This window comes from Dermochelys coriacea, chromosome 3 (genome assembly GCF_009764565.3).
Source record: "Dermochelys coriacea isolate rDerCor1 chromosome 3, rDerCor1.pri.v4, whole genome shotgun sequence".
NCBI lineage: Eukaryota > Metazoa > Chordata > Testudines > Dermochelyidae > Dermochelys > Dermochelys coriacea.
Window position 1 is genome coordinate 45826961 of NC_050070.1, and position 25258 is coordinate 45852218.

Below are 25258 nucleotides of genomic sequence, written 5' to 3' on the forward strand. Positions count from 1 at the left end.
GATCGAGTGGTATGATCTGGATGAAAGCTAGAGGCATGTAGGTAGGAATAGCGGTCAGTAGGTTTCCGATATAGGGTGGTGTTTATGTGACCATCGCTTATTAGCACCGTAGTGTCCAGGAAGTGGATCTCTTGTGTGGACTGGTCCAGGCTGAGGTTGATGGTGGGATGGAAATTGTTGAAATCATGGTGGAATTCCTCAAGAGCTTCTTTTCCATGGGTCCAGATGATGAAGATGTCATCAATGTAGCGCAAGTAGAGTAGGGGCATTAGGGAACGAGAGCTGAGGAAGCGTTGTTCTAAGTCAGCCATAAAAATGTTGGCATACTGTGGGGCCATGCGGGTACCCATCGCAGTGCCGCTGATTTGAAGGTATACATTGTCACCAAATGTGAAATAGTTATGGGTCAGGACAAAGTCACAAAGTTCTGCCACCAGGTTAGCCGTGACAGTATCGGGGATACTGTTCCTGACGGCTTGTAGTCCATCTTTGTGTGGAATGTTGGTGTAGAGGGCTTCTACATCCATAGTGGCTAGGATGGTGTTTTTAGGAAGATCACCAATGGACTGTAGTTTCCTCAGGAAATCGGTGGTGTCTCGAAGATAGCTGGGAGTGCTGGTAACGAAGGGCCTGAGGAGGGAGTCTACATAGCCAGACAATCCTGCTGTCAGGGTGCCAATGCCTGAGATGATGGGGCGTCCAGGATTTCCAGGTTTATGGATCTTGGGTAGCAGATAGAATACCCCAGCTAATAAGCGATGGTCACATAAACACCACCCTATATCGGAAACCTACTGACCGCTATTCCTACCTACATGCCTCTAGCTTTCATCCAGATCATACCACTCGATCCATTGTCTACAGCCAAGCGCTACGATATAACCGCATTTGCTCCAACCCCTCAGACAGAGACAAACACCTACCAGATCTCTATCATGCATTCCTACAACTACAGTACCCACCTGCTGAAGTGAAGAAACAGATTGACAGAGCCAGAAGAGTACCCAGAAGTCACCTACTACAGGACAGGCCCAACAAAGAAAACAACAGAACGCCACTAGCCATCACCTTCAGCCCCCAACTAAAACCCCTCCAACGCATCATCAAGGATCTACAACCTATCCTGAAGGACGAGCCATCGCTCTCTCAGATCTTGGGAGACAGACCAGTCCTTGCTTACAGACAGCCCCCCAATCTGAAGCAAATACTCACCAGCAAGCACACACCACACAACAGAACCACTAACCCAGGAACCTATCCTTGCAACAAAGCCCGTTGCCAACTCTGTCCACATATCTATTCAGGGGATACCATCATAGGGCCTAATCACATCAGCCACACTATCAGAGGCTCGTTCACCTGCGCATCTACCAATGTGATATATGCCATCATGTGCCAGCAATGCCCCTCTGCCATGTACATTGGCCAAACTGGACAGTCTCTACGTAAAAGAATGAATGGACACAAATCAGACGTCAAGAATTATAACATTCAAAAACCAGTTGGAGAACACTTCAATCTCTCTGGTCACTCGATCACAGACCTAAGAGTGGCTATACTTCAACAAAAAAGCTTCAAAAACAGACTCCAACGAGAGACTGCTGAATTGGAATTAATTTGCAAACTGGATACAATTAACTTAGGCTTGAATAGAGACTGGGAATGGATGAGTCATTACACAAAGTAAAACTATTTCCCCATGGTATTTCTCCCTCCCACCCCACCCCCCACTGTTCCTCTGATATTCTTGTTAACTGCTGGAATTAGCCTACCTGCTTGTCACCATGAAAGGTTTTCCTCCTTCCCCCCCCTGCTGTTGGTGATGGCTTATCTTAAGTGATCACTCTCCTTACAGTGTGTATGATAAACCCATTGTTTCATGTTCTCTGTGTGTGTGTATATAAATCTCTCCTCTGTTTTTTCCACCAAATGCATCCGATGAAGTGAGCTGTAGCTCACGAAAGCTTATGCTCTAATAAATTTGTTAGTCTCTAAGTTATTGGATAAAATGTGTTGGGAAAGGATTTGAAGGAAGGCATCCCTTAAGGGAGCTGAAGAATGGGGGTTTGGGGCTCCTACATCTGGACAGAAGAGCCAACCTCCAACCCCTTTCATCTCAAGTGAGGGGAGGACATTGGGGTCCCAGCAGCGAGATAGTTGGGATATGGTTGGGAATCAATGGAAGTGATTAAGGAAAGGATGTTGAGCTGCACTGTACAATTTCTTGCTGGGCAGTTCCAGATATTTTAAGTGAATAAAGTTGTAGTCTGGCCAGACAATGCTGAATGGACATTTTCACGCAGATAACAAGATCACTAAATATAATGCTAATGCAAATCAAGTTGCATTTTATATTTGCAGTAGCAAAGACTATGTTCAATGACAGTTTTTAAATTTAAGATCTAGCCACTAATCATATAGCCTATAGGTGAGGTTTTATTTTTCCCTTCACCAGATCAAAGAACTCATTGACTATGTGAATTTATGGCAGTTTTCCAAGCCACATGAGTAATGCCAGGCAAGTGTTAAAAAAATATAAACATGCATTTGATTTAGCTGACTTGACAAGGCAAATGGTGCTTAATAAGTGGGGAGATTGCTATGCAAAAGAGAAGCAATTCAACTGTAATATAACTATAAAGGCTTTACATCATATAACATTTATAGAATACTGTATATGGAATAGTGTGAAGGAATAACGTTTAAGTAAAAAAAATGAATTGATGATAATAAATAATAAATAATAATAATAATGAGAATACTTAGCTTGTATAGTGCATTCCCTCAGTAGATCACTTTAATAAAGGAGATCAGTATCATTATCCCCATTTTACAGATGGGGAAGCTGGCACACAGAAAGGGAAAGTAACTTGCACAAGGTCACCCAGTAGCTCAGTGGCAGAGCCAGGAACAGAACCCAGTGCCCTGAGTCTCAGTCCAGTGCGCTAAGTTCACAGAATCAGACATTAGTCATGGAAAAGACTTCTTAGTGGTTACTAGGCCATCCTCCTACCCTGTTATATTTTCCACATGACATTTTTGTGAGTATTATTCTGAGCACTAGAAGAGAAGAGATCAGCTGCAATGGGAATTTTATCTACACTTACTATAATGCCAAAGAAATCTGCACTTGTATATGTTCCATAAATTAATATGTGTTTGTCATGAAGTCTGCGGTGATATTGCTTATGCTTAATTTGTCACTAAACATATTTGCATGGAGTAATCTCAGACAATACACATACCTATCACATTTACACAATTATTTAAGTGATATGAAGCTTAAAATATTAAAGTAATTAACTTTTGATTTTTTTAAGTACATACTGAAAAAAATTTAACCCCAGCATATTAACTGTGAACATTCTTATTGATCTGGTTGATGGGGTAGGATAGAATTTATAGTTTCTGGATCTCTATCTTGTAAAATAAAACAAACACACAGTACCACCAAAGTTGAAGGGATTGTATTAAATCTAGTTTTAACTTTGTTAAAACAATGGAATCACAAGTGTGCTAACATATTTCTGTTTCTGAACAACCAAGATAATTCAGAAGATGTGATTCTAAAATGTGCAAAAGCAAAGATTAAGATGTGGATGTAATACATTTAAATAAAATTATATTCCACACTCCCTAGTGAGATGTGATATAACTACCTATTCTTAGAACAGCTTGACTTGGTACATTTTTAGGAAAGTAGTTAGGAACTACTCAAATACTACCGAGGTTTACCTGTAGACTATAACAAGTCAAGAAAGTTGAGTTTTCCTTTTCCATTGTGTGCTGAAGGAGAGCTTCACATTTCAGAACAACTTATTTTGCTGTTGAGTCTGTACAGATTTTGCACACCATCCTCGAGGGTATTAATGGAAGTGCTCATAGGAACTTAGTAATAATGGTGATTTTCTTTGGAGAAGTGACCTCTGAAGAATTGTTGCAACATTTCTGCAGTTATTTTACCAAGTTTAGGACAATATGCACAATAGATAGGTTTCTGGTATAAGTGGGGGTTAAATAGAGTACTGCAAAAAAAACAAAAACAAAAAGAAAAAAAAACAACCAACCGAAAAACCCTCCTACCTCATAAAACATATAAAGTGACAGTAGCGCAAGTCCAACGTTATAGACCACTAGAATTCCCCGGCATGAGAATGGTTGTTTATTCTGCATGTACTTTGGTCCTATCCATACGATTAATAAGTATAAGACAGAGAAGATAAAAGTAGGTATATAGTTATCCAGAAGAAGCCATCCTTTTACTCTGGGATCTGAAATAGAATGAAAAAACAAACAAAATTTACTATTGCAATTTAGTACATGGACATATTTAAAACATAGTCACATAAGCCTATAAGTACATGGAAATATGTTTTCCTGACATAATAACAATGTTTTAAATTTTTCTCAGTCACCTAACGTGAACCAATGTGAAAGAAAGAAAATGCTTGATGGAAGAACAGCAAATAAAAACTTACTAGAAATGCTGATTTAATTTCACAATAAACTTTCATATATAGCAAGGTTACATTTAATCACATGGTCGCTAAGCAAAAAGCGAGTAATGCTGCTCCCAATGAAAACATTGCTTTCAAAAGGGAGTTATTGCTGCTAAGTGTTTTAAACTATTACTTGAAATCTATCTTTGGTATTTGGGACAGAAGATTCTGAATAAGTTTTAAAACAGATAAACTTCACCATGCTGTTTTTCCATTTGTTTCTTCCTCTCTTCCTGAAAGACTCAATATATCATCAACATAGCTAGTTTCTGCTTACTGTATTAACAAAAGTACATTCTTATGGTTTTTATTTCTACTAGTCCTTAGGAGCCAACATGGCTAGGAATGGGAATTGGATTCCTTACTGTGTATCACACACTATATTCCAAGCAGTAAGTTACACTAATACAAACCCAAACAGGACACAGATTTTACACTAGCGTTACAGCATAATTTGGCTTTTGGAACCTTTTTATTGGTGATGCACGAGAAGGAAAACAGCCCAATTGAAAAGTCTGATTTCCAGGGAGAGTTGTAAGACTGGCAAGTAGACAAAACATTTTTAAACAGTAAACCGAACAAATTTGATATGGATATAAAAATATTCAAACAAATATGATGCTCTTTTTACAAAATCACTTTTTGGATGGAAATACACAAAGATATAGTCACTGAGAACTTGTCAGCTTGTCCCATTCCATAGAGGCCTGTCTATAATGGGATCAAAACACAGTCTAATACAAGCTCACACCAATTCAGTTTAGACACCCTGTGGCAGCGAAGAGGCTCCAGCTCTATTTTAGGGGAGTTCAGAAGCCATACTGTAGTCTGGGGGCAATCTACACTGCAGTCATAGGATGCGTCTGCAGCTCACATAAACATACCTGAAGTAGCTTTATTCTAGCCGAGCTAGCTTTACTCAGGAGCACTAAAACCACAGCAGCACAGCCCACACAAGCCCACCCACCACCTTCAACACCTGTTCAGGCAGCTAACCCATGCAGATGTCCATTCAGCTACAGCTTCAGCTGCTCTGATACTTGAGCTAGCTCCTTTAAAGCTAGCTCAGGTATGCCTGTGTGAGTTGCAATCACACCCCAGGACTGCAGTGTAGATATAGAATCATAGAAGATTAGGGTTGGAAGACACCTCAGGAGGGCATCTAGTCCAACCCCCTGCTCAAAACAGGACCAACCCCAACTCAGTCAGGGCTTTGTCAAGCCAGGCCTTAAAAACCTCTAAGAAGGAGATTCCACCAACTCCCTAGGTAACCCGTTCCAGTGCTTTACCACCCACCATGTGAAATAGTGTTTCCTAATATCCAACCTAGACCTCCGCCACTGCAACTTGAGACCCTTGCTCCTTGTTCGGTCATCTGCCACCACTGAGAACAGCCTAGTTCTATCCTCTTTGGAACCCCCCCCCTTCAAGCTGTTGAAGGCTGCTATCAAATCCCCCTTCACCTCTTCTCTTCTGCAGACTAAACATACCCAGCTCCTTCAGCCTCTCCTCATAAGTCATGTGCCCCAGCCCCCTGATCATTTTCGTTGCCCTCCACTGGACTCTCTCCAATTTGTCCACATACTTTCTCTAGTGGGGGGCCCCAAAACTGGACACAATACTCCAGATGTGGTCTCACCAGTGCCGAACGGAGGGGAATAATCACTTCCCCCAATCTGCTGGCAATGCTCCTATTAATGCAGCCCAATATGCAGTTAACCTTCCTGGCAACACGGGCACACTGTTGACTTGTATCCATCTTTTCATCCACTGTAATCCCCAGGTCCTTTTCTGCAGAACTGCCGCTTATAGCCAGTCAGTCCCCAGCCTGCAGCAGCACATGGGATTTTTCCGTCCTAAGTGCAGGACTCTGCACTTGCCCTTGTTGAACCTCATCATATTTCTTTTGGCCCAATCCTCCAATTGTCTAGGTCACTCTGGACCCTATCCCTACCCTCCAGCATATCTACCTCTCTCCCCAGTTTAGTGTCATCCGCGAACTTGCCGAGGGTGCAATTCATCCCATCATCCAGATCATTAATGAGGCTCTAAAATGAGGCCTTAAAGCTTTGTGGGGGTTGAGGGAAAGCCTGCAAACTATTTTGATGTACCTTTTTTCAGATCAAGGTTTTCAAAACGTGACAAATATGTAGCATATTATAAATCCAGTACATAAAACAGATAGAATCTCCTCAGCTAGAATACGGTATTCATTTTGTCATCTCAAAAAGGAGAAAAGAAAAAAAAAAACGAAAGAAGGTAAGCAAAACAGATTAGGAGCATAAGGCATTAGGGACACGAGAAAAAATTTAAAAGACCAAACAAAACTAATTCATTTGAAAACGAGAAGATATGATAGTGTTATTTTAATTCATGAATGTTACTGAAGACTAGTCAGACACCCCTATTTATCCTCTCCCTCATTACAAGAGGTACTTCCTGAAGAACAAACTTAAAACAGGGTATTTTTCACGCAACATTTAATTAACTTGAAGAATTTCATGTTGCAGGGTATTGTTGAGGCAACTAGCTGAGTAAGACCAAAAAACAGGTTGACACTTATAGGAATAAGAATAGCAGCTGCAGTATATTAGCTCAGATAAAGTTTCGAGGTCTGTCATTTCTCACTCTTCAAGTCATAAGCCGATCGCTCAGTAGCGTCAGAAGTCCTTTTCTCTGAACATCACAGTTTCGTACAATTGGGTGTTTATGGGCACCAAAGCAGCTGACACAAACTACTATTAGCTTCAGGATACTAGAGGGCCAAGCTCTTCCACTTGGCAGTTTCTATACTCCAATATCTGCATTTGAATATCGATTCTAGAAATTAAATGTACCTGTTTATAAAATGAACAGCTTACCTCTTGGTCCGAGCCAGACATCCAGGTAGCTATTGATTGTTCGATCCAGGGATTCCATTGTACAGCCTATAAAAACAGAGAGTGAGAAAAGTTATTTCTGTGATAATGGTCATGGCAAGCTACAGCGTAAATCCACCCGCACTAGCCCAAGTTGGATTAAATATTTTTTTCAGAAAAAAGATTTTATTTAAATTGGATTTTTCATTGTTATTTAAAATATATTTTTATTAAAAAAAATCAACCTATTTAAAATTAAATCTGAATTTAATGTAAACTATGTTAAGGCCTTAATCTTATCATAACCTCCAAAATAGTTCAATAAAGAATACGTGTGCTGAATCCAGGAGCCTCTATGAAAACAAAATGTTGAGTTAAAGGCTGCTTTTCTCTATAAAGAAAGAATCGGGGGGTGGGGAGGGAATAGCTTTTGAGATCAAGCTTTATAAATATGGCACAAAAGGTATAAATATGGATAAAGAGCTTGATCCTGGGGAGAGGATGGGGGGGGGGTGCTGTGCTACTCGGTGCGAAAGACTGGCAAAGTCAACACTGGTGTTGCGAACCAACTTCTGATTCCAGAGACACCAGCATGCATCTCATCAGGATCATCCACTGATCCCACCTAGATGGCTGCATACTCCTATTTTATAGTTTCTCCCTACCTGAACTCTTATTGGCTCAGTTCTCAGATCATTAATATTTATGACTCAGCTATCATGGAAACTTACTCTATAGCTCTTAAGGGGGGGAGGAGAACAGTGACATTTATGTATGCCAAACATTTAAGGTTTCTTTGTTTAATAAGTAAGTTTTATATGCTGTTGTGCATGTTTAATTAAATTTCAGTTACCATTTTAATGCAACTTTACAGTACTCGTGAGCAAAAAGTTAATTATCTAGTCAATAAGCAATACATTATTCACCATTTTCTAACATACCAACATTGTACAATTAATAGGAATCTTAAAATATTAAGCTAGATAACTGCTTAACTAAATCTATACAACAGTGTACCATCCTTGGTAGCAAACAGCTACCAAGTTCATTGTGAAGGCTCTATTTAGTTGTAAATCAACATATTTTAATGGTTAGATCAACCTACGAGAATGCACCTTTCTTTAGATAGGTTTCAGAGTAGCAGCCGTGTTAGTCTGTATTCGCAAATAGAAAAGGAGTATTTGTGGCACCTTAGAGACTAACAAATTTATTAGAGCATAAGCTTTCATCCGATGAAGTGAGCTGTAGCTCACGAAAGCTTATGCTCTAATAAATTTGTTAGTCTCTAAGGTGCCACAAATACTCCTTTTCTATTTCTTTAGATAATAACTGAAGCACAAATGGAAATGTAGATTAAAAACTGATAATTCAAATTGAGGCTTTCCACTTTGTGATTTAAATCACAGATTTAAATTGGCCTTGATTTAAATCAAGCCACCCTACACTAGCCTGCCACAAATTAAGCATCCATGTGGAGCCTGCTGACGGGCACTAAATTCCCTGACATGTTTCAATCTACCCTTCTTTGAGCAGACTCACTAACAAACTGCATCAGCAGGGTCCAGACAGACAGTTAAGATCAGTGATGAGCTACCAAAATCTTAACAACCGGTTCCCTCCTCACCCCACGAGGGGGTCATGGCCCACCCCCCGGGACCCTACCCCATCCAACCCTCCCATATTCCTTGATGCCCCCCCGGCAGGACCCCTGTCCCATCCAAACCCCGCATTCCTTGATGCCCCCCCGGGACCCCTGCCCCATTCACCCCCCTCCCCCATCCCCTGACTGCCCCCAGAACCAGGCAGGAGGGTTTCGGGGCCACCATAGTGGGTGCCCACCATGCCCCGCTCCTAAGAGCCAGAGTAGTGTAGCTAGGGGGGCAGCAGGAGGAGCGGCTGCTCCCCCCACCGAAAACATCAAAAGTGGTGCCTTAGACATGGACTCTTTAGGTGCTCCGGGGCTGGAGCACCCATGGGGAAAATGTGGTGGGTGCAGAGCAACCACCGGCAGCTCCCTGCCCCACGCCCAGCCCCAGCTCATCTCCGCTTCCTCCCCTGAACACGCCGCCCGGCTCCGCCTCCCCCCCACTTCCCCACGAATCAGCTTTTCACGCAGGAAGCCGGGAAGGGCTGAGAAGCAGGTGGCTTCGTGCTCAGGCCCAGGGAGGCAGAGGCGAGCTGGAGTGGTTCCCCTATGCACCCCCTGGGCTATCTGCTGCAGGGCTTTATGCAAGATACCAAATATCATGTGACTCACAATAAAAATCATAAGAGCTGGCAATACTTAAGTGCTGTGTTTGGTTTAGAACAGCAAAGTAAAAAATACTAGTTGAAGTGTAAAATGTATGAGTGTGTGGAATTTTTAATAACTTCACAGACATTTTCAGTTAATTAGGAGCTGTTTCCTTGCAATGGGCGACTTCCACAACATTACCCTTCTCCCCCACCCCCACAAAAAAGACAAAAAAAAAAAAATCCCACCCATGGAGCAAACAAACTGACTGAACAAAGAACCTCCCAATCAGAATTTTCACACCAGAAAGGAAGAGCCAGAGACTCCATGGAGTCCACTACTCTTCGCTACTGCTATCAACTTTATGTGGAAGGTGTTTCAGATTCTGCAGTGATGGACAGCAGCATAAAACTAAACTAACAAAGTCTGAAAGAATAGGATGGTGTGGAGGGTTGGGGGAGAGGGAGTGGGGTGAGGAGAGGAGAGAAGAAGGAAGACACAACTTACTAGAACAGATGAAAGCTCCAGTTCTAACAACTTCTACAATGGCAAAATAACCAGAAGAATAAAGCTGAACCAGAAAGCACAGTACAGAGAAGGGGTCAAAAGGTCATCAGCCTCCTAAATATAAAGAGTGTGTTACTGGCATCTTATTGTAAAGTGGCACTGCTGAAGTGTTTTACATGTCTAAAAGTCAAAGTACAGTGCCTGAAATCTACAAAAAAAGATTATTGGCCATAGTCAGCTGTTCACAAAATGGTCTTTTTGCTCATGAGGCTGTAATTTGCTCACTGTTTACCTGCTGCTAAAGTAGTCTCTTCAGTTATTTAATATAGTTCTCAAAATTTCAATGTTACTGTTTTAATCCTCAGCTTCTGGGGGGAAAGAGACAGTGAAACTCCCACAACACGTTATTTTTTTATTCACATGGCATATTTCCACAGTGACCGTTTGAAGCAACAATACAAGCCACATGTAGTCCCTAACTAATGAAAATTTTAAGAACAGCCTTACCAGAGATGTTTAAATCCCATTGCTTGATGTCTGAGACAGAAGTCTAATGCAACATTGCACACAATGTTTAAAATAAAAATAAAGAAGAGACAACCTAAGGGCAAGTGCTGAGAGCTGATGCCAAAACAGCTCTGGCAAGAAAGCTTCTAAATCAGCCGATAAAAAAAATCATCCCAGGAAGTGTCCTTGTTCTAAATGTTTACAGTTCCATGTAAAGTTTATATAACTTTATGTTAAATACTTAAACAAATCTTAACAGGTGGCAACATCTTTGTGCTTTTAGCAGTACGCCTCCAAAATAGGTGAGGACATCAATCCAACAAGAAGGCAAGTAGTAAGAAACCCTTCAGTGGTCTAGGTTAATGACCCCCACCTCTCAGCTGGGGAAAGGCATCTCTCACCTCACCATGTTGGATAATGATTTGTGGAATACTCCCCATGTGCACAAATGACATTAATACCTGCCTCTTTTCTTCTTTGGTTTGCTTTTTTGTTTTAAAAGGATCTCCCCGGAAGTGATACCATCCTGCTTTTGTAACCAATAACCTTTTGAAGCCCAGCACTTAAAGAGGGAAAACACGAAAGTCTTCCCATCATTCCTCATACTACTCCAAAGAATTCTGTTCACCAAACTGAAATGGCAGAAGATAAGAACATGATACATGCACTCCCCTGTCCCAAGCCCAGCATGCTGGGCTGCAAAACAGATTTCAAAATTGCAATATTTGCCTAGAGGGCAAGTAGAAGTTGGAATTTCATTTCTGAAAAGGCAAAGAAAACAAATGAAATTCTCCACTTCTAATTACACTGCATTTTCTTTTCTCCATATCCCTCTCCGCCTGATGACAGAAGAGTTAGAAGGAATCTCAAGTCTTTCCCCCCTCCCAAAAAAAAAAAAAAAAAAAAAAAAAAAAAAAAAAGAGTGTGTAGAACACACACACACACCCCCCATCCAACTCCATCAATCTTTCCTCACTGCTCTGGAGAGATCAACTATTAAAGTCCCCTTAAGGCAGGATCTCCAGTATGTTTTGAATTTGGACCATATACAGATGTAGAAGCCTGCTTGGGATAAAGTGATTGATTAAAATAATTTTAGGTATACAGAATGACATTAGTTTCTCCATTTTCCAGTACTAATTTTTGATGAGTTTTTACATTTCAATACAATCTTCTTATAAGCAATGTTACTGAGACAAGCCACAGGCTTCTCCATCAGAATACAACCATTTTAACATTAGATCAAAATTTTGGATCTACACAAATTACCAGTGCCCACATAAGTATCCTGGATACCCTAAAATACTGGTTTCCTGTGAATAAGAAAAATGAACAGAAAAGGCTATGCTTTAATATGTTTCTGATCCAAACATGACAAAGGCTGTATAGAATAAGGCTGGGAACTTAACTTCCCAGAAGATAATCAGCTGATGTGGAAAATCTTCTGTCATTCTGTTTTGAGATGCACCCCCAAGGCACAATACTCCCTAGTGGGGCCATCAATTTTATGTTTGAAATCTCCATTTGCTCATCCTATTAGCCATTACTTTGATCTAACAACAAATAGATTCAGTTATATAACACCATCACTTGATAAACCACAATCGGCTTCTTATTCTGATATTTCTAAAGAAAAAAATTAAATAAAAGAAGCATATTAAAAGTTAGTAATTAATAGCATTAACTGAATTCATATACAAAAAACTGGTTTAACACTTATGTCATTTTTTTAATGCAAAAAGGGTAGCAGAGACATGAGAGAGAGCTAAGTAATTTTAAAAACTGCACAGTGCTAAAGTATAGCGATGGTGGGTAACTAAGGAAAACGAAGTGAAGTTATTTTTCAATCCCATTCACAAAACAGAAGAGAAATTCATTCCACAGTAGAAAGTCTTCCTGCAGAAGTCTCACTTAACAAGTTAGCTTTTCTAATGTAACCTTTTTTGTTCCATTATCATCATGTAGTAGAATAAAAGGGTACAAATGCAGGATGAACTAGCCTTGGTGTCAGTCTGCTGAAACAAAAACAAAAAGTTTCATTTTGTTTTTCTACTGTATAAATGAATTTCTTTTCAAACAGTCAGCTTTTGTTTCAGAGGGTCATGGGAACATACTTCAAGTTTCTTGCCAGTTACAATACAAAATTAAACTCCACTTCAACTGCTGTTCTTTAATTAAATTAAAAAAAAAGTTTACTAACACCTCAGAAAAAAAACAACAATAATTTCCTGGAGAAATGAAGTTGTAAAAACTCAATCTGTGTGATATTTAAGATCTTTTAACGGACATTTTCTAGCACTGGAAAATAAAGGTTGGAGCAACCATGAGCATATGCCTATATAAAGTGCTTATATTTGACAATTAGTGATATTCCTGAATTTAGGAAATCCAAGTCCTGGACAAACCACATTTTGATCACACTCTCTAGAGATACAAAATACTTACCTCTTATATAGCAATTTAAAGCTCTTTGAAGATGCACAAACATTAATTATTCCCTATCTTACATTCTTACAACCCCCTCTGGATTTAGGCAAATAGGTTCTATCCACATTTTACAGATGGAGAGAAAGAGCCCAAACCACAAAGGGCAGCTGAATTAGAACCAGGATTAGAACCCAGAAAATGCTCAGTCCTCTTGACTACCCAGTTGAAAGTGATCTCTTTTGCTAAGCTTCAAGTCTTTTGAAGAACAGTTAAGAGACGCTAAGGCCTTGGCTATACTAGCACTTATGTCAGCAAAACATTTGTTACTCAGAGGCGTGGAAAAAACGCCTCCTGAGCAACGTAAGTTTTGCTGCCATAAGCGATAGTGTGCACAGTGCTATGTCAGTGGGAGATGCTCTCCTGCCAACATTGCTGCCACCGCTCATTGAACTGGTTGTATTGTGTCAATGGGAGAGCTCTTTCCAGTCAGCATAATGCAGCTCCAGGAGCTATCTTACAGCAGCACAGCTGTATCAGTACAGCTGTGCCACTGTAAGCTTATAAATGTAGACATGACTTTGGGGGTTTTTTTTGTTACAGTTAATTTTTAGAGACAAGAAATTATTCAATAGGTATATGCAATAGATTTCCACAGCAAAGTTCCCAGGCATTCATATTTAGGGAGACTGAATGGTGTCCCAATAAACATTGTGTATGTATGCAGTGGACAACCACTGACACTGTCCTCACAAAATTATACGGAGTCTAAACAAATTATTGACCCAAGAATGGTTACATCTTGGGTTACAGAATGGAGATCAAAGACCCAATGTACATATATAATTAATCCGTCATTAATATCAGGTTTGCCGTCACAGCACTGATGGGTGGTAAAGACGCCCCAATCTTTCAAGAGAGACTATCATAACGGAAAGACTGGTGAAACAGTTTGTCAATCCCCCAGAAGAAGCATTCCCAGAAGAGTTAAATAGTAAAACTTTAAAAAATTGATGATCTAGCATTTTTTTTAAAATATCTGTATGGCTACTAACAGTATTTGTACAAGATCTATCTAAACTACATTGGAGCACTGAACAACATACCACAAATAATCTGTTCTCAGGTTGTGCCTGTAAAGTGGGGAAACTGGCCAAAGACAGCAGCATTTGCAATAGTTGAGAAAGTTTTCAGAAATATGTGAACACACCATAAGTGGGCTGTGAAACGTACATAGATTGTGATAGATTTTGGTGTAAACAAATGCTTGGCAATATAAAACAAAATCATTAAAGGAATCTGCATACTGCTAGGTAAATAACCAAAGTCATTTAACAAACACGAAGATTCAAGTTGGCAGGGATGTGATGATACGAATGCATTGTGCAGTTGAAGCAAAGGCATTAAACATGATTGTGAATTGTATCAGAAGGGTATCATCATGATTTTGAAGTATCATCTGGGGAAGCACAGCCAGTTTTGGATACATAGGGAAGAAGGCCCAGAAAGACTGCTAGCTGAGCAACAGTTATGAGGAAAGGCTGAAGCACTCACCAGTCTGAAGAAGACAGCTATGTGATTGTGGGATTGTGAAGTAGTAATCTCCTTCAGTGTACTGACAGATCAGTCTATATATGTTACTAGTTTCCTCTTCCCAGAGGAAAATTGTGTCATTTCAGCCCAGACACAGGCAGTCAACTCTTTATACATGAACTCTGTGGTTCACAACTATTCACTTTCTGTACCTGGCGTGGCAGTATTGTCATACTCTACAAATCCATTTCAGCCAGACAGGTTATAAATGGGACAGGAGACAATGCAATCTAAAACCAACCTAGTTATTGACTTTTCAAAAGGAGATTAAATTTGGGACTCAAGCCAGTTGAGATTGGGAAGACAAGGTCACGACCGTCCCTACTGCTCTACTTACTGATGGAAATGGCAATAGAATCAGCACCAGGCAGATTGCATCAAACTCTATCCAATCAATGAGAGATAACATGTCAAGATGGAAGTTGGTCAGGAGGAAAGATTTGGAACAAACAGATTGTGAGCGTTAACCACATTGCTGTGACTATTCAAGTCTTTCCAGCCTTTCATCAGCTGTAAGGGAGTTACAGGGTATGGCCCAATGTTTTTAAACACTCCTTTCCTACCACAACCCTTTCCTGCTTAAGTGAAATATTGATACCTCCTATGGGTCCTATGAAATTCACAGCACCCTGTTCCAGGAGTATGCTCTTCCACCTAGGCTTTTTGTTTCAAATCTGGCATATTTCTGAAAGAAAAGTCTTGGGTGATAGAGCAGTCTTTCATGCAGTCTTCCAAATCTCTATGAAGCAGACTACAAGTGAAAAGGGATGCTGTTTTGGACGTAGTGCCTTCTAAAATTCCATTCCATATCAATGTTTCCTTCAGCTTTTTAAATCACAGACAGGGAACAGAGGACAACACTCCAAGGAGGTAATATTTAAAATATTTTCTTTTTGCTGCATGTCACAACTCAATATGACACTATGGATTTAATTCTCCATCCAGCAATTTTACATTCACACAACATATAATTTATGCTGGTACAGACTTAAGCAAAAAGCACACTTTATGGGAATTTTAGTGTCATAAGTAGCTCCTGTATAACCAGAATCAGAAGGTAATGTTAAATATATTTGTCATTACTACAGATAATTTCAAGTATGGCTTGTCCCTCTTCTTTAGTTAGTGTATTATTCCAAAAGACATAACAAATGTTCCCATGGATCATATTTCTTTGGCCACATATTTTCATTTTTAAAGCTATTAATGTCTTTGGGCAGCATCTATCCTTAATAAAAGTTTCCTAGATTTTTTTTTTTTTAAACTCTGACTTTCCAATTCTGCAAATAAAAATCTCTGTATAGGGAAAAATTTCATTTTGAATGAACAAGTCAAACCTTTGGGAGATTTCCCTATTAAATATTTTGTCTCAGGCAGAGATCCCTTCAAAATAAATAAAATATATCAATCTTCAGGTTTGGAGATAGTTCCAAGTCATGCAATTTTTGCAATGCATTCAGGGTGAAACAATGAAAAGAAAGTAAAATATGTCCAATAAAGCATTTTGTATTGTATTGTCTCATTCTATTGTCCTGTGTTATATTATAATCAGAATAAAATGTCACATCATATTTCTGAAAAGGGATTAATGCTACTTTACAATTTCATCCAGGAACAGATGACCACTGATTTGCCTTCATTCACATGCCAAGTAAAAATGCAGGTAAAAGGTTACACAGTGATCACCAGTTGTTTTTGTACCCTGGCTTGTGTGCATAGACTTTATGAACAATCTCAAATCAGCAGGGTTAACGTCAAACATACACTTCTGAAACTACTTAAAGTGCAGCTGGGTTTCTTCCAATCAATTTAAATACAGAATTTCACCTCTTTATTTGTCCTTGACTAGCAACTACACTGAATGTGACAAAGTACTGTATCTTTCCCCAATTTTTTTAATGTGATAAAGAAAGTTCTTTCCCATATTTTGAATCAAAGTATGTATTTATCTCTAACATGCTGTATTCCAAACATTCTTGATCAGACTAATATAGTTGCTACTTCTGTCAAAAAGAAAAGGAGTACTTGTGGCACCTTAGAGACTAAAATTTATTTGAGCATAAGCTTTCGTGAGCTACAGCTCACTTCATCGGATGCATTTGGTGCATTTTCCACCAAATGCATCCGATGAAGTGAGCTGTAGCTCACGAAAGCTTATGCTCAAATAAATTTGTTAGTCTCTAAGGTGCCACAAGTACTCCTTTTCTTTTTGTGAATAGAGACTAACACGGCTGCTACTCTGAAACCTGTCATTACTTCTGTCAGTGTTTCCAGGTCCAAAAATTAAATTGTGAACTCAAGTATTTCTTAAAAAGCCAAATGCATTTTGGGCCAGATATGCCAAATATCAAGAGTAAGGTCCCTGCTTTAAGTACTTATAAGCAGTGTCCTGTGTATTCTTCATTCTGCAGCAGTAAATAGAATTCCCCCTTTGCTACAGAAGATTTCCAAAATTAGGTGCCTAAAATTAAGCTCTTAAATCCTAGTTTAGGAATTAAATAAATCTACTTTTGAGAGTCTTGAGCAGCCAGCCATTGGCAAGGTACATCTACATTACAACTGGGGGCCTGCTTCCCAGCTTGGTTAGACAGACAAGCGGCTACACATGTGAATGGAGAATGGGGAAGAGACAATGGAAACACCAATGGCTGGAACATTCACACCTAGCAACCAACAGCCAAGAGGAAGGAGATTTCCCCATAGCTCTGGCAGGGAAGCAGAGCAAAGACCCTGAGCTGGAGAACAAAGGGAAGAGCTGTGCTAAGAGTTGAGTTCACAGAGACACAGGGCTCTCACCTGGGACTAAAGAAAAAGAAATAGACTGAGGCCTTGTCTGCACGACAGGGGAAATTCGATCTAAGCTACACAATTTGAGTTACGTGAATAGTGAAACTCAAATAGACATAGCTTAGATCTACTTACTGCTGGGTCCACACTACGTGATGTTGACAGGAGATGCTCTCCTGTCGACTCTCCCTACTCTTCTCAATCCAGTGAAGTACAGGAGTTGACGGGAGAATGATCTGCAGTTAATTTGGCAGGTCGTCACTAGAGTGCTTGTTTCCCGAGCCCAAAAGCGGCGTTCCACTCTGGTCAGCATCTCAGTGAATGCCACAAGCAATCTCGTGTCGTAGCTATTACACATGGCAAGATGGATGTCACACTCCTCTTGCCTTTGTAGTTTAAGGAATAACTCCACTGCCACTCATGATGTGTTAGTCAGAGCGAGGAGCATACTGGTCAACAGTTTGGGATCCATTCCTGCAGCCCAGAAGGGCAGGGTGCGCAGTACACAAACAGTTGAAAGATGGCGCCAAATACGGATGGAAGCACAGGGATTCCTGGGATGCGAAGCAATGCATCATGGGTCATTGGGACAGGACCCAGGATGCCCTGTAACCCCCTCCATCTGCCCACAAGTCTTAGTGGCAGAAGAGAAAGAGGTGCTCTGTGGGATTGCTGCCCAGAGTGCATCACTCCAAATACCATTGCAAGTGCCACAAGCGTGAACAAGCTATTGCACAGGCAGCTGACAGTGTGAACACACAACAGCAGTTTCCCTTCAGCACTCTCTGAGCAGCGCTGTAACTGTGCCAGTGTAAACGTGCCCTTAGTATGAAATGTAAGTTCTGCAGAGGAGAGGTGCCCTTGAGGCAGGAAGTCAATATTTTGTTTACAAACAGAGACAGGGTGATTAAATTAAGGATATGGCAGTTTAGCCTATAAGAGAAATCCCTTGGGGGAGGGGGGAGGAGAGAGGGAGGATGGGTTGTTTTAAAGAGAACACAAGCGACCAGGAAGAATACAGCAAAGCACTGAGCCTAGGTTACATTCAGAAAAGGGGGAGATTTGGGGGCATAGGTGAAAAGAAGGGGTCAAACCCAGGGAAGGGCTAGCAGCATATAGAGAAGTTCCCACTCTCTGTGGTACTTATGTGACTTATGGTATGAGGCTGTGCCTCACAATGTCTAACCTATTTCTCCTCCCAGCCCCTCAGTGAGGTAGAGAAGTGCTATTATCCCCATTGTACAGATGGCACACTGAGGCACACACAGACTAAAGGTCAGATTTTCAAAAGGTATTTAGGCACCTAGTGAGATTTGCAAATGCATGTAGGTTTGATGCTTTGTAAACCCCACTAGATATCTAGCTGTATCTTTGGGTGCCTAAAAACCTTTGAATTTCTGTCCTTAGAGCACTGGCCTGGAGTCAGACAGGAAGTCCATGGGAGGGGGGAGGAGCAGAACCCAGGACTTTCAGAGCTAGCTCCCTATCCAGCAGACCAGCCTCTGTCTGTCTGCACACACACACTCTCTCTAGATAGATAGACAGATACATAGATAGATAGGAGCAAAACCAAGGTGGCCAGTTCTCTGAGACTCCAGCAAATGGTCCCAGGATGGATGTCACAGTTGACAGCATGAAAAGGAGCATATAGGTTAGGAAGGATGGAGAATGAGAGTCAGATGAGAGGAGATCACTTAACTCCCAAGGGTGCCCTAGGTGGGTTGTACAGCAATGGCTGCTGTGCAATTATACATTTTAACTGAATACCATTTTGTTCAGTCATTTTTTTGTTCCAAGTTTGAATGAGAAAGTATCAGATGTGTTTATGCCTCAAATTCTTAGGGTTTCAGCTGTATTTGGGCCAATTCCAGAACAAAGAAACAGAAACTGCATCCAGAATCCATAAAGTTGACGATTATTGTCATGATTTGCATTATTCACTGGGCATATCTGTGTGCTCAACACTGTTCAGAAATGCCAGAAAATCCAGTCTCTGAGCCAATGCACATAAGATGTGCAACTCTTGTTAAGATGGCTCAAATATTGAAGTATGAAAGTGTACAGTTATTGACCACACGTTATTACATGTTCACTGTGATGTTTATATCTATGAGTGGAGGCACTGATGGCAACAGAAGTTTTAGTTGATTAAGAACTCGAAGATTTGACCCTCCAACTTTTTTTCTAAAGAAAGAGCTGCCCAGAGCTCCTATGCCTGCTTATTTTCCTTTCCTGCCTGCAGTGACCCTGATATAGCTCAGAAGTCTGTTTTTTTCCTCAACTTTAAAATACAGAATTGTCTTGGTATCTGGTTTTAAATATTCTCCTGTGAGAACTGCACCTGCCACTGTAGTGCTGTGTTTAAGAGCCTTCTGGAAAGTAACTAGCCTTTAAACAGAAGTAGTAGTGTAGTCAATTCATTATTTTATTGTGAGTCTCATGATAATTGTTTTCCTTAAAGCCTCAGCTTCTGGAGTCAAGTGGCTATGTGATGATTTCAATCTTCATTCTTAAAGAAAAATGAAGTTTCTAGTCCTCGTGGCTGTGGAGAAAGTTTCAAAACGTGACCCCAGTACACCCTAAAGGCTCAAAAAGCAGAAGGCAAATAAAAAAACCTAAATCTTATTTTTACATAATCTCATGATTTTAAACCAAATTCATATTTTTGGTGAGCCTGATCCATGATTTTTGAAGATTTGGGATTGGCAATACTGTGAAAGTGACTTGAAAGTGTCAGTTTCACTCCTGTTTAAGGTCAATTTCTAGTCTATTTGTAGCGAGATGACACCTCTAGAGCCCCAGGCAGGTGCAGTATAAACTCATGGGGCCTTGCCCTAGTAGGTGGTTTCCAAAGTTAAATGATCTATTCCAAGCTTGGTAAACTGCAAAAAGGCGATAAAAAGTAATTACATTTTTCTACAATTGTTGTATTCAAGAGTTAGTAACAAAGGATATATATTACAATTTTAAACCTAAACAGTGTTACTTAAGTGACTTGACACAGGATGTAAGAACATGTTAGTATTAGAGATGAGTGGATCTAATATTTATTAAATCCTCTTCTTTTAATATAGGAATTAGATACAGTGCTCCTATCAGCTAATTTCTAAGTTATCTGCAAAAAACCCCTAGAATTTTCAGGTGCCTAAGTAGCCCTTGAAATCAGTTAAAGTTGCCACCCCCCCCAAATCTGAAATGGCACTGTGATGTTCCCCTCTGGTGTTATCTGGAATGATGATCTCCTAGGTCACGCCAATCCTTGACTCTGGGAGCCACCTTACCCTGCTCTGCTGTGAGAACCCCCACTCCTGGGCTGTTCACACACAGCCTCTGGCATGTAAACTGCTCCCAGCTACTTGCAACTGAATGACACCAGCCAATATCTCTGGTCTCAGACACAATCCTAGGAACCTCCGTCTTGCAATGCCCAGGTATGCCCACTGAACACTGCAGCTTATACGAGTTTGTCCATTTAACAAAGAAATTGATATGTACCAGGCTTGTTATCCCAAGGGGAGACTCTGACACACTTCAAACCAAACGCACTACTTCACATAGAATAAACAAACAGATTTATGAACTATAAAGTTATGTTTTGACTTATCACTTAAAATTTAAGTCAGATTTGGTCAAATGAAATAAAAGCAAAATGCATTCTAAGCTGATCTTAACACTTTCAATGCCCTTACAAACTTAGATGCGTCTCACCACAGGCTGGCTGGTTGCCCTTCAGCCAGGCTCTCCCCTTTGAACAGCACTTCAGTTGCTTGGTGTGATGTCTGTAGATGTAGGTGGGAGAGAGAGAGAGAGAGAGAGAGCATGCGCGCGAGCAAGAGCGTATGCGAGCGCGCGCACATGACAAATGTCTCCCCCTTTTATCATGTCCTTTCTTCCCTCTTGGCTTTGTCCCCCCCCCACGGCTTCAGGATCAGGTAAGCATTACCTCATCGCAGTTCCAAACTGACCAAAAAGGAAGTGGGGGTGACTCAGAGTCTGACAGATTCTTTTGTTGCTGCCTAGGTGTCCTTTGTTTCTGTGAGGCTGGGCTTGTCCCACACATGCCCTGATGAGGCGTGATCTGCCTCTCAACTCTTGGAGAGCTTTTGCCTGGACATATTTTAAGCCACGAGGATACATTTTTAGCCTCATAACTACATACATGAAATTATAACCTTACTATAAGATTACTGTAAAAACAATGCTCCGTGCATCATGAACCTTCCGAAGACACCCGACATGACAAACTTTGCATTGGATACCGCTCAATCATTTTACAAGGGTGAATATGGAGGTGCCGGGTGTTCCCCGAGGTAGAGTGTCACAGGCACCCCGGCCCATAAGCTGGAGTCAGCTGGCATCGGCCAGCCGTGGGTGTCTAATTGCAGTGTAGACCTATCCAAAATCCTACAGGCCTTGCAGGGTAACTGGCAAGTACAAGAACACTGAAAATGTGTAACAGCTTAGCTACACTTGCGAGTTATAGCGCATTAAAGGAGCTCCGGGCACACTAGCTCACTACCCGTCCACACTGGCAAGGCACGTAGGGCACACCGACTCCACAGCCGGTCCACTCCTGGTACTCCACCTCAGCCAGTGGAATAACATTTTGTGCGCCCGCGCTGCAGCACCAGTGTGGATGTCTGGTCTGTTAGTGCGCTCTGATTGGCCTCCAGAAGTGTCCCACAATGCCTGTTCTAGCCACTCTGGTCATCACTTTGAACTCTACTGCCCTGCCCTCAGGTGACCAACCATCAGAGCCACCCTTTAAATTCTCTGGGAATTTTGAAAATCCCCTTCCTGTTTGCCCAGCAAGGCGTGGAGTGCTCTTAGCGAACCTTTCCAGGTGACCATGCCTTCACGCACCAGATGATCCCCAGTATGGAGCAATGGCAAGGTGCTGGACCTCATCAGTGTTTGGGGGGAGGAAGCTGTCCAGTCCCAGCTGACTTCCAGCCGTAGGAATTATGATACCTTCGGGCAGATATCAAGGGACATGATGGAAAGGGGCCATGACTGGGACGCACTGCAGTGCAGGATTAAAGTGAAGGAGCTGCAGAATTCCTACCACAAAGCCTGCAAGGCAAACAGCCGCTCCAGTGACCCGCTGTTTCTACGAAGAGCTGGGCGCAATACTTGGAGCCAACCCCACCTCCACTCCGAGTGCCACCATGGACACTTCAGAGCCCAGTTCAACAAGGCGAGAGGAGGAGGAGGAGGAGGAGCAGCAGCAAAGCTTGGGCAATGCACTTGTGCGGGTTACTTGGGAGAGCCACTGAGTTCCTTGTCCCAGTAAAGCTAATTTGTCCACGCCACTATGCCGTGAGAGGCGGGGGAACCATTGCTGCACACAGGCTAGCTGCATATGGGCCAGGGCAGAATCTGCATTGCAGTAGAAGACCCTCCCTTGCTTCCCAGGTTACCCTCAGCAGCGAGGTATCTTCCAGGATGAACTCCTGTGGAAAATGTGGGGACGGTTTTCAGGATAGAGGCCCCCTGCCGCTGTTGGCTCTCCCCAAGGCACAGAAACCCAGAGGACAGTACAGCCATGAAACAATCAGTCATGCTTGACCCTGTGCTTACTCACAATTTTGGGGCTCCTGTGGGTTATGTGAGCTCGCTTTGGGACGGGCAAATTATGCTATTGTGTAGACTGTGCTTGCCCTTAAGTATGGGGGAATCATTGCTCCGTCTGGTGTGAACAATGCTGCCTCTGTTAAGCATTGCATTTTGCCTTACAGAGGCAACCTTGAGATCTCAGCTGTCTCTTATCACCGGCCAAAATACTCCAAAGAATCAGAAAGAGGCCACGTAGAAGCAAGGAAGATATGTTGCATGAAGTAATGCAGCATTCAAGTAATGAAAATCCAAGAGTGCAGGAATGGTGGGACAGCGAAAGGAGGATCCACCAGCAGAATGAGGAGTGCCGGCATAAAGCATGGTACTCTGGCAGCAAAGCACGGATCAGCTGATAAGCATAATGGAGTACCAAGGGGACTCGATCCAGGCACTCGTAGCCATGTAGGTGGAACACTACTATGCCCGACCCCTCCTGCAGCCCTTGTCCCAAAACTCTTTCCCTTGTGCCCACATGTCACCGCCAACCCACTTTCCCTAACATCTGGGTTCTTGCTGCCACCAGCTGCCTCCAACACCTGTAGCTTCATCACCCAGCCCTGAGAACTATGACCCTTACCCTCTGCACTCAACCCCCATCACCATGTAGTATAGCCATCCTGAAGTGCAGCACTCATTGCAGGGCACTCCAGACAGGAAGGCTGAGTACGATAATACATGCAAATCTGTGATTGTACCATTCCCTACCCCACCCCCTTGCCCTTTCTGTTTACCAAGCAGTTGTGTTTCTTTACAATAAATGGATTTTTTGGCTTTGAAAACATTCTTTATATTGCATAAAGTAAAAGATACCTTAGGCCAGGAAAGAAACAGGCACTGCAAGTCAGCATAGCCAACACCGATTCCTACTAACATTGTGCTCTGGGCCAAGGTGTTCAAAGCACCACAGGCCTGGCACGAGTACTCTGAAAAACGAGGCTTACATACAGCTGTGAGTTATTGGCTTTACTGAAGGTTAGTGACACACCCGCAACGGGGACTCCAAGCATTGCAGTAACGGAGGCAGGGAACCCAGCACCCCGGAGCTCTGCCTGGGACGGAGTCCAATGGAGGGGCAGACGGTCAGTGTTAATAAGCACTACACAAAAACAGCTCACGAATATGGAATCAGGTACTTCCCAACAGGGGCTTTCCGCTACCTGGCAAAAGCGCATGTGAAGCAGTTGGAACCGGTCAACAGCCGGTTCTAGCTGGTTTTCTATGTCCTACAATAACCTCTCAGCTCGAGAAAGCGGAAGTTCCCTAGCTAGGCCATAAAAAAGTCTTCCGCAGTCCCTTACACATTGGAACCTGCACTTCACTCCTGTGCAGGACACCAGACATTACTGGTGGCTTTCAGCCTCAAATTGCTCCCTCAAGGCATCCCTAATCTTTGCAACCCCACGCTGGGCCCCTCTAATACCCCTGCTCTCTGGCTGTTCAAATTCAGCCTCCAGGTGTTGAACCTCTGAGTTCCATGCCTGAGTGAATTTTTCACCCTTCCCTTCACAAATGTTATGGAGGGTACAGTACACGGACATAACCGAAGGGATGCTGTTATTGGCCAGGTCCAGCTTCCCATACAGACAGCACCAGCAGCCCTTTAAACGGCCAAAAGCACACTCCACAGTCATTCTGCACTGGCTCTGCCTGTTGTTGAACCGCTCCTTGCTGCTGTCAAGACTCCTTGTGTAGAGTTTCATGAGCCACGGCATTAAAGGGTAAGCGGGGTCTCCCAGGATAACAATGGGCATTTCGATTTCCCCATGGTGATCTTCTGGTCTGGGAAAAAGGTCCTGGCTTGCAGCTTCCTGAACAGGCCAGTGTTCCGAAAGATGCTTGCATCATGCACCTTTCCAGGCCAGTCTGCGTTAATGTCAACGAAACGCCCACGGTGATCCACAAGTGCCTGGAGAACCATAGAGAAATACCCCTTCTGATTAATGTACTCGAAGGCTAGGTGGGCTAGTGCCAGAATTGGAATAGATGTGCCAGATATCGCCCCTCCGCAGTTAGGGAAACCCATTTGTGCAAAGCCATCCACAATGTCATGCACATTACCCGGAGTCATGGTTCTTCTGAGCAGGATGCGATTAATGGTCCTGCAAACTTGAATCAACACGATTCCAACAGTCGACTTCCCCACTCCAAACTGGTTCGTGACCGATCGGTAGCTGTCTGGAGTTACCAGTTTCCAGACTGCAATAGCCACCCGCCTCTCCACCATCATGACAGCT

General features: G+C 42.1%; 1 protein-coding gene across 1 annotated transcript in view; it reads right to left on the reverse strand.

The window, feature by feature from the left end:
- ELOVL5 (ELOVL fatty acid elongase 5) overlaps positions 1-25258 on the reverse strand; it is a 60488-nt gene that overhangs the window by 15037 nt on the left and 20193 nt on the right. Inside the window, exons 2-3 of the mRNA XM_038396409.2 lie at positions 7361-7426; positions 4084-4271 (exon numbers count right to left, since the gene is read on the reverse strand). Of these exons, the coding sequence (XP_038252337.1) occupies positions 4084-4271; positions 7361-7418 (246 nt within the window). The 5' untranslated portion in view covers positions 7419-7426. The remainder of the gene's footprint in view (positions 1-4083; positions 4272-7360; positions 7427-25258) is intronic.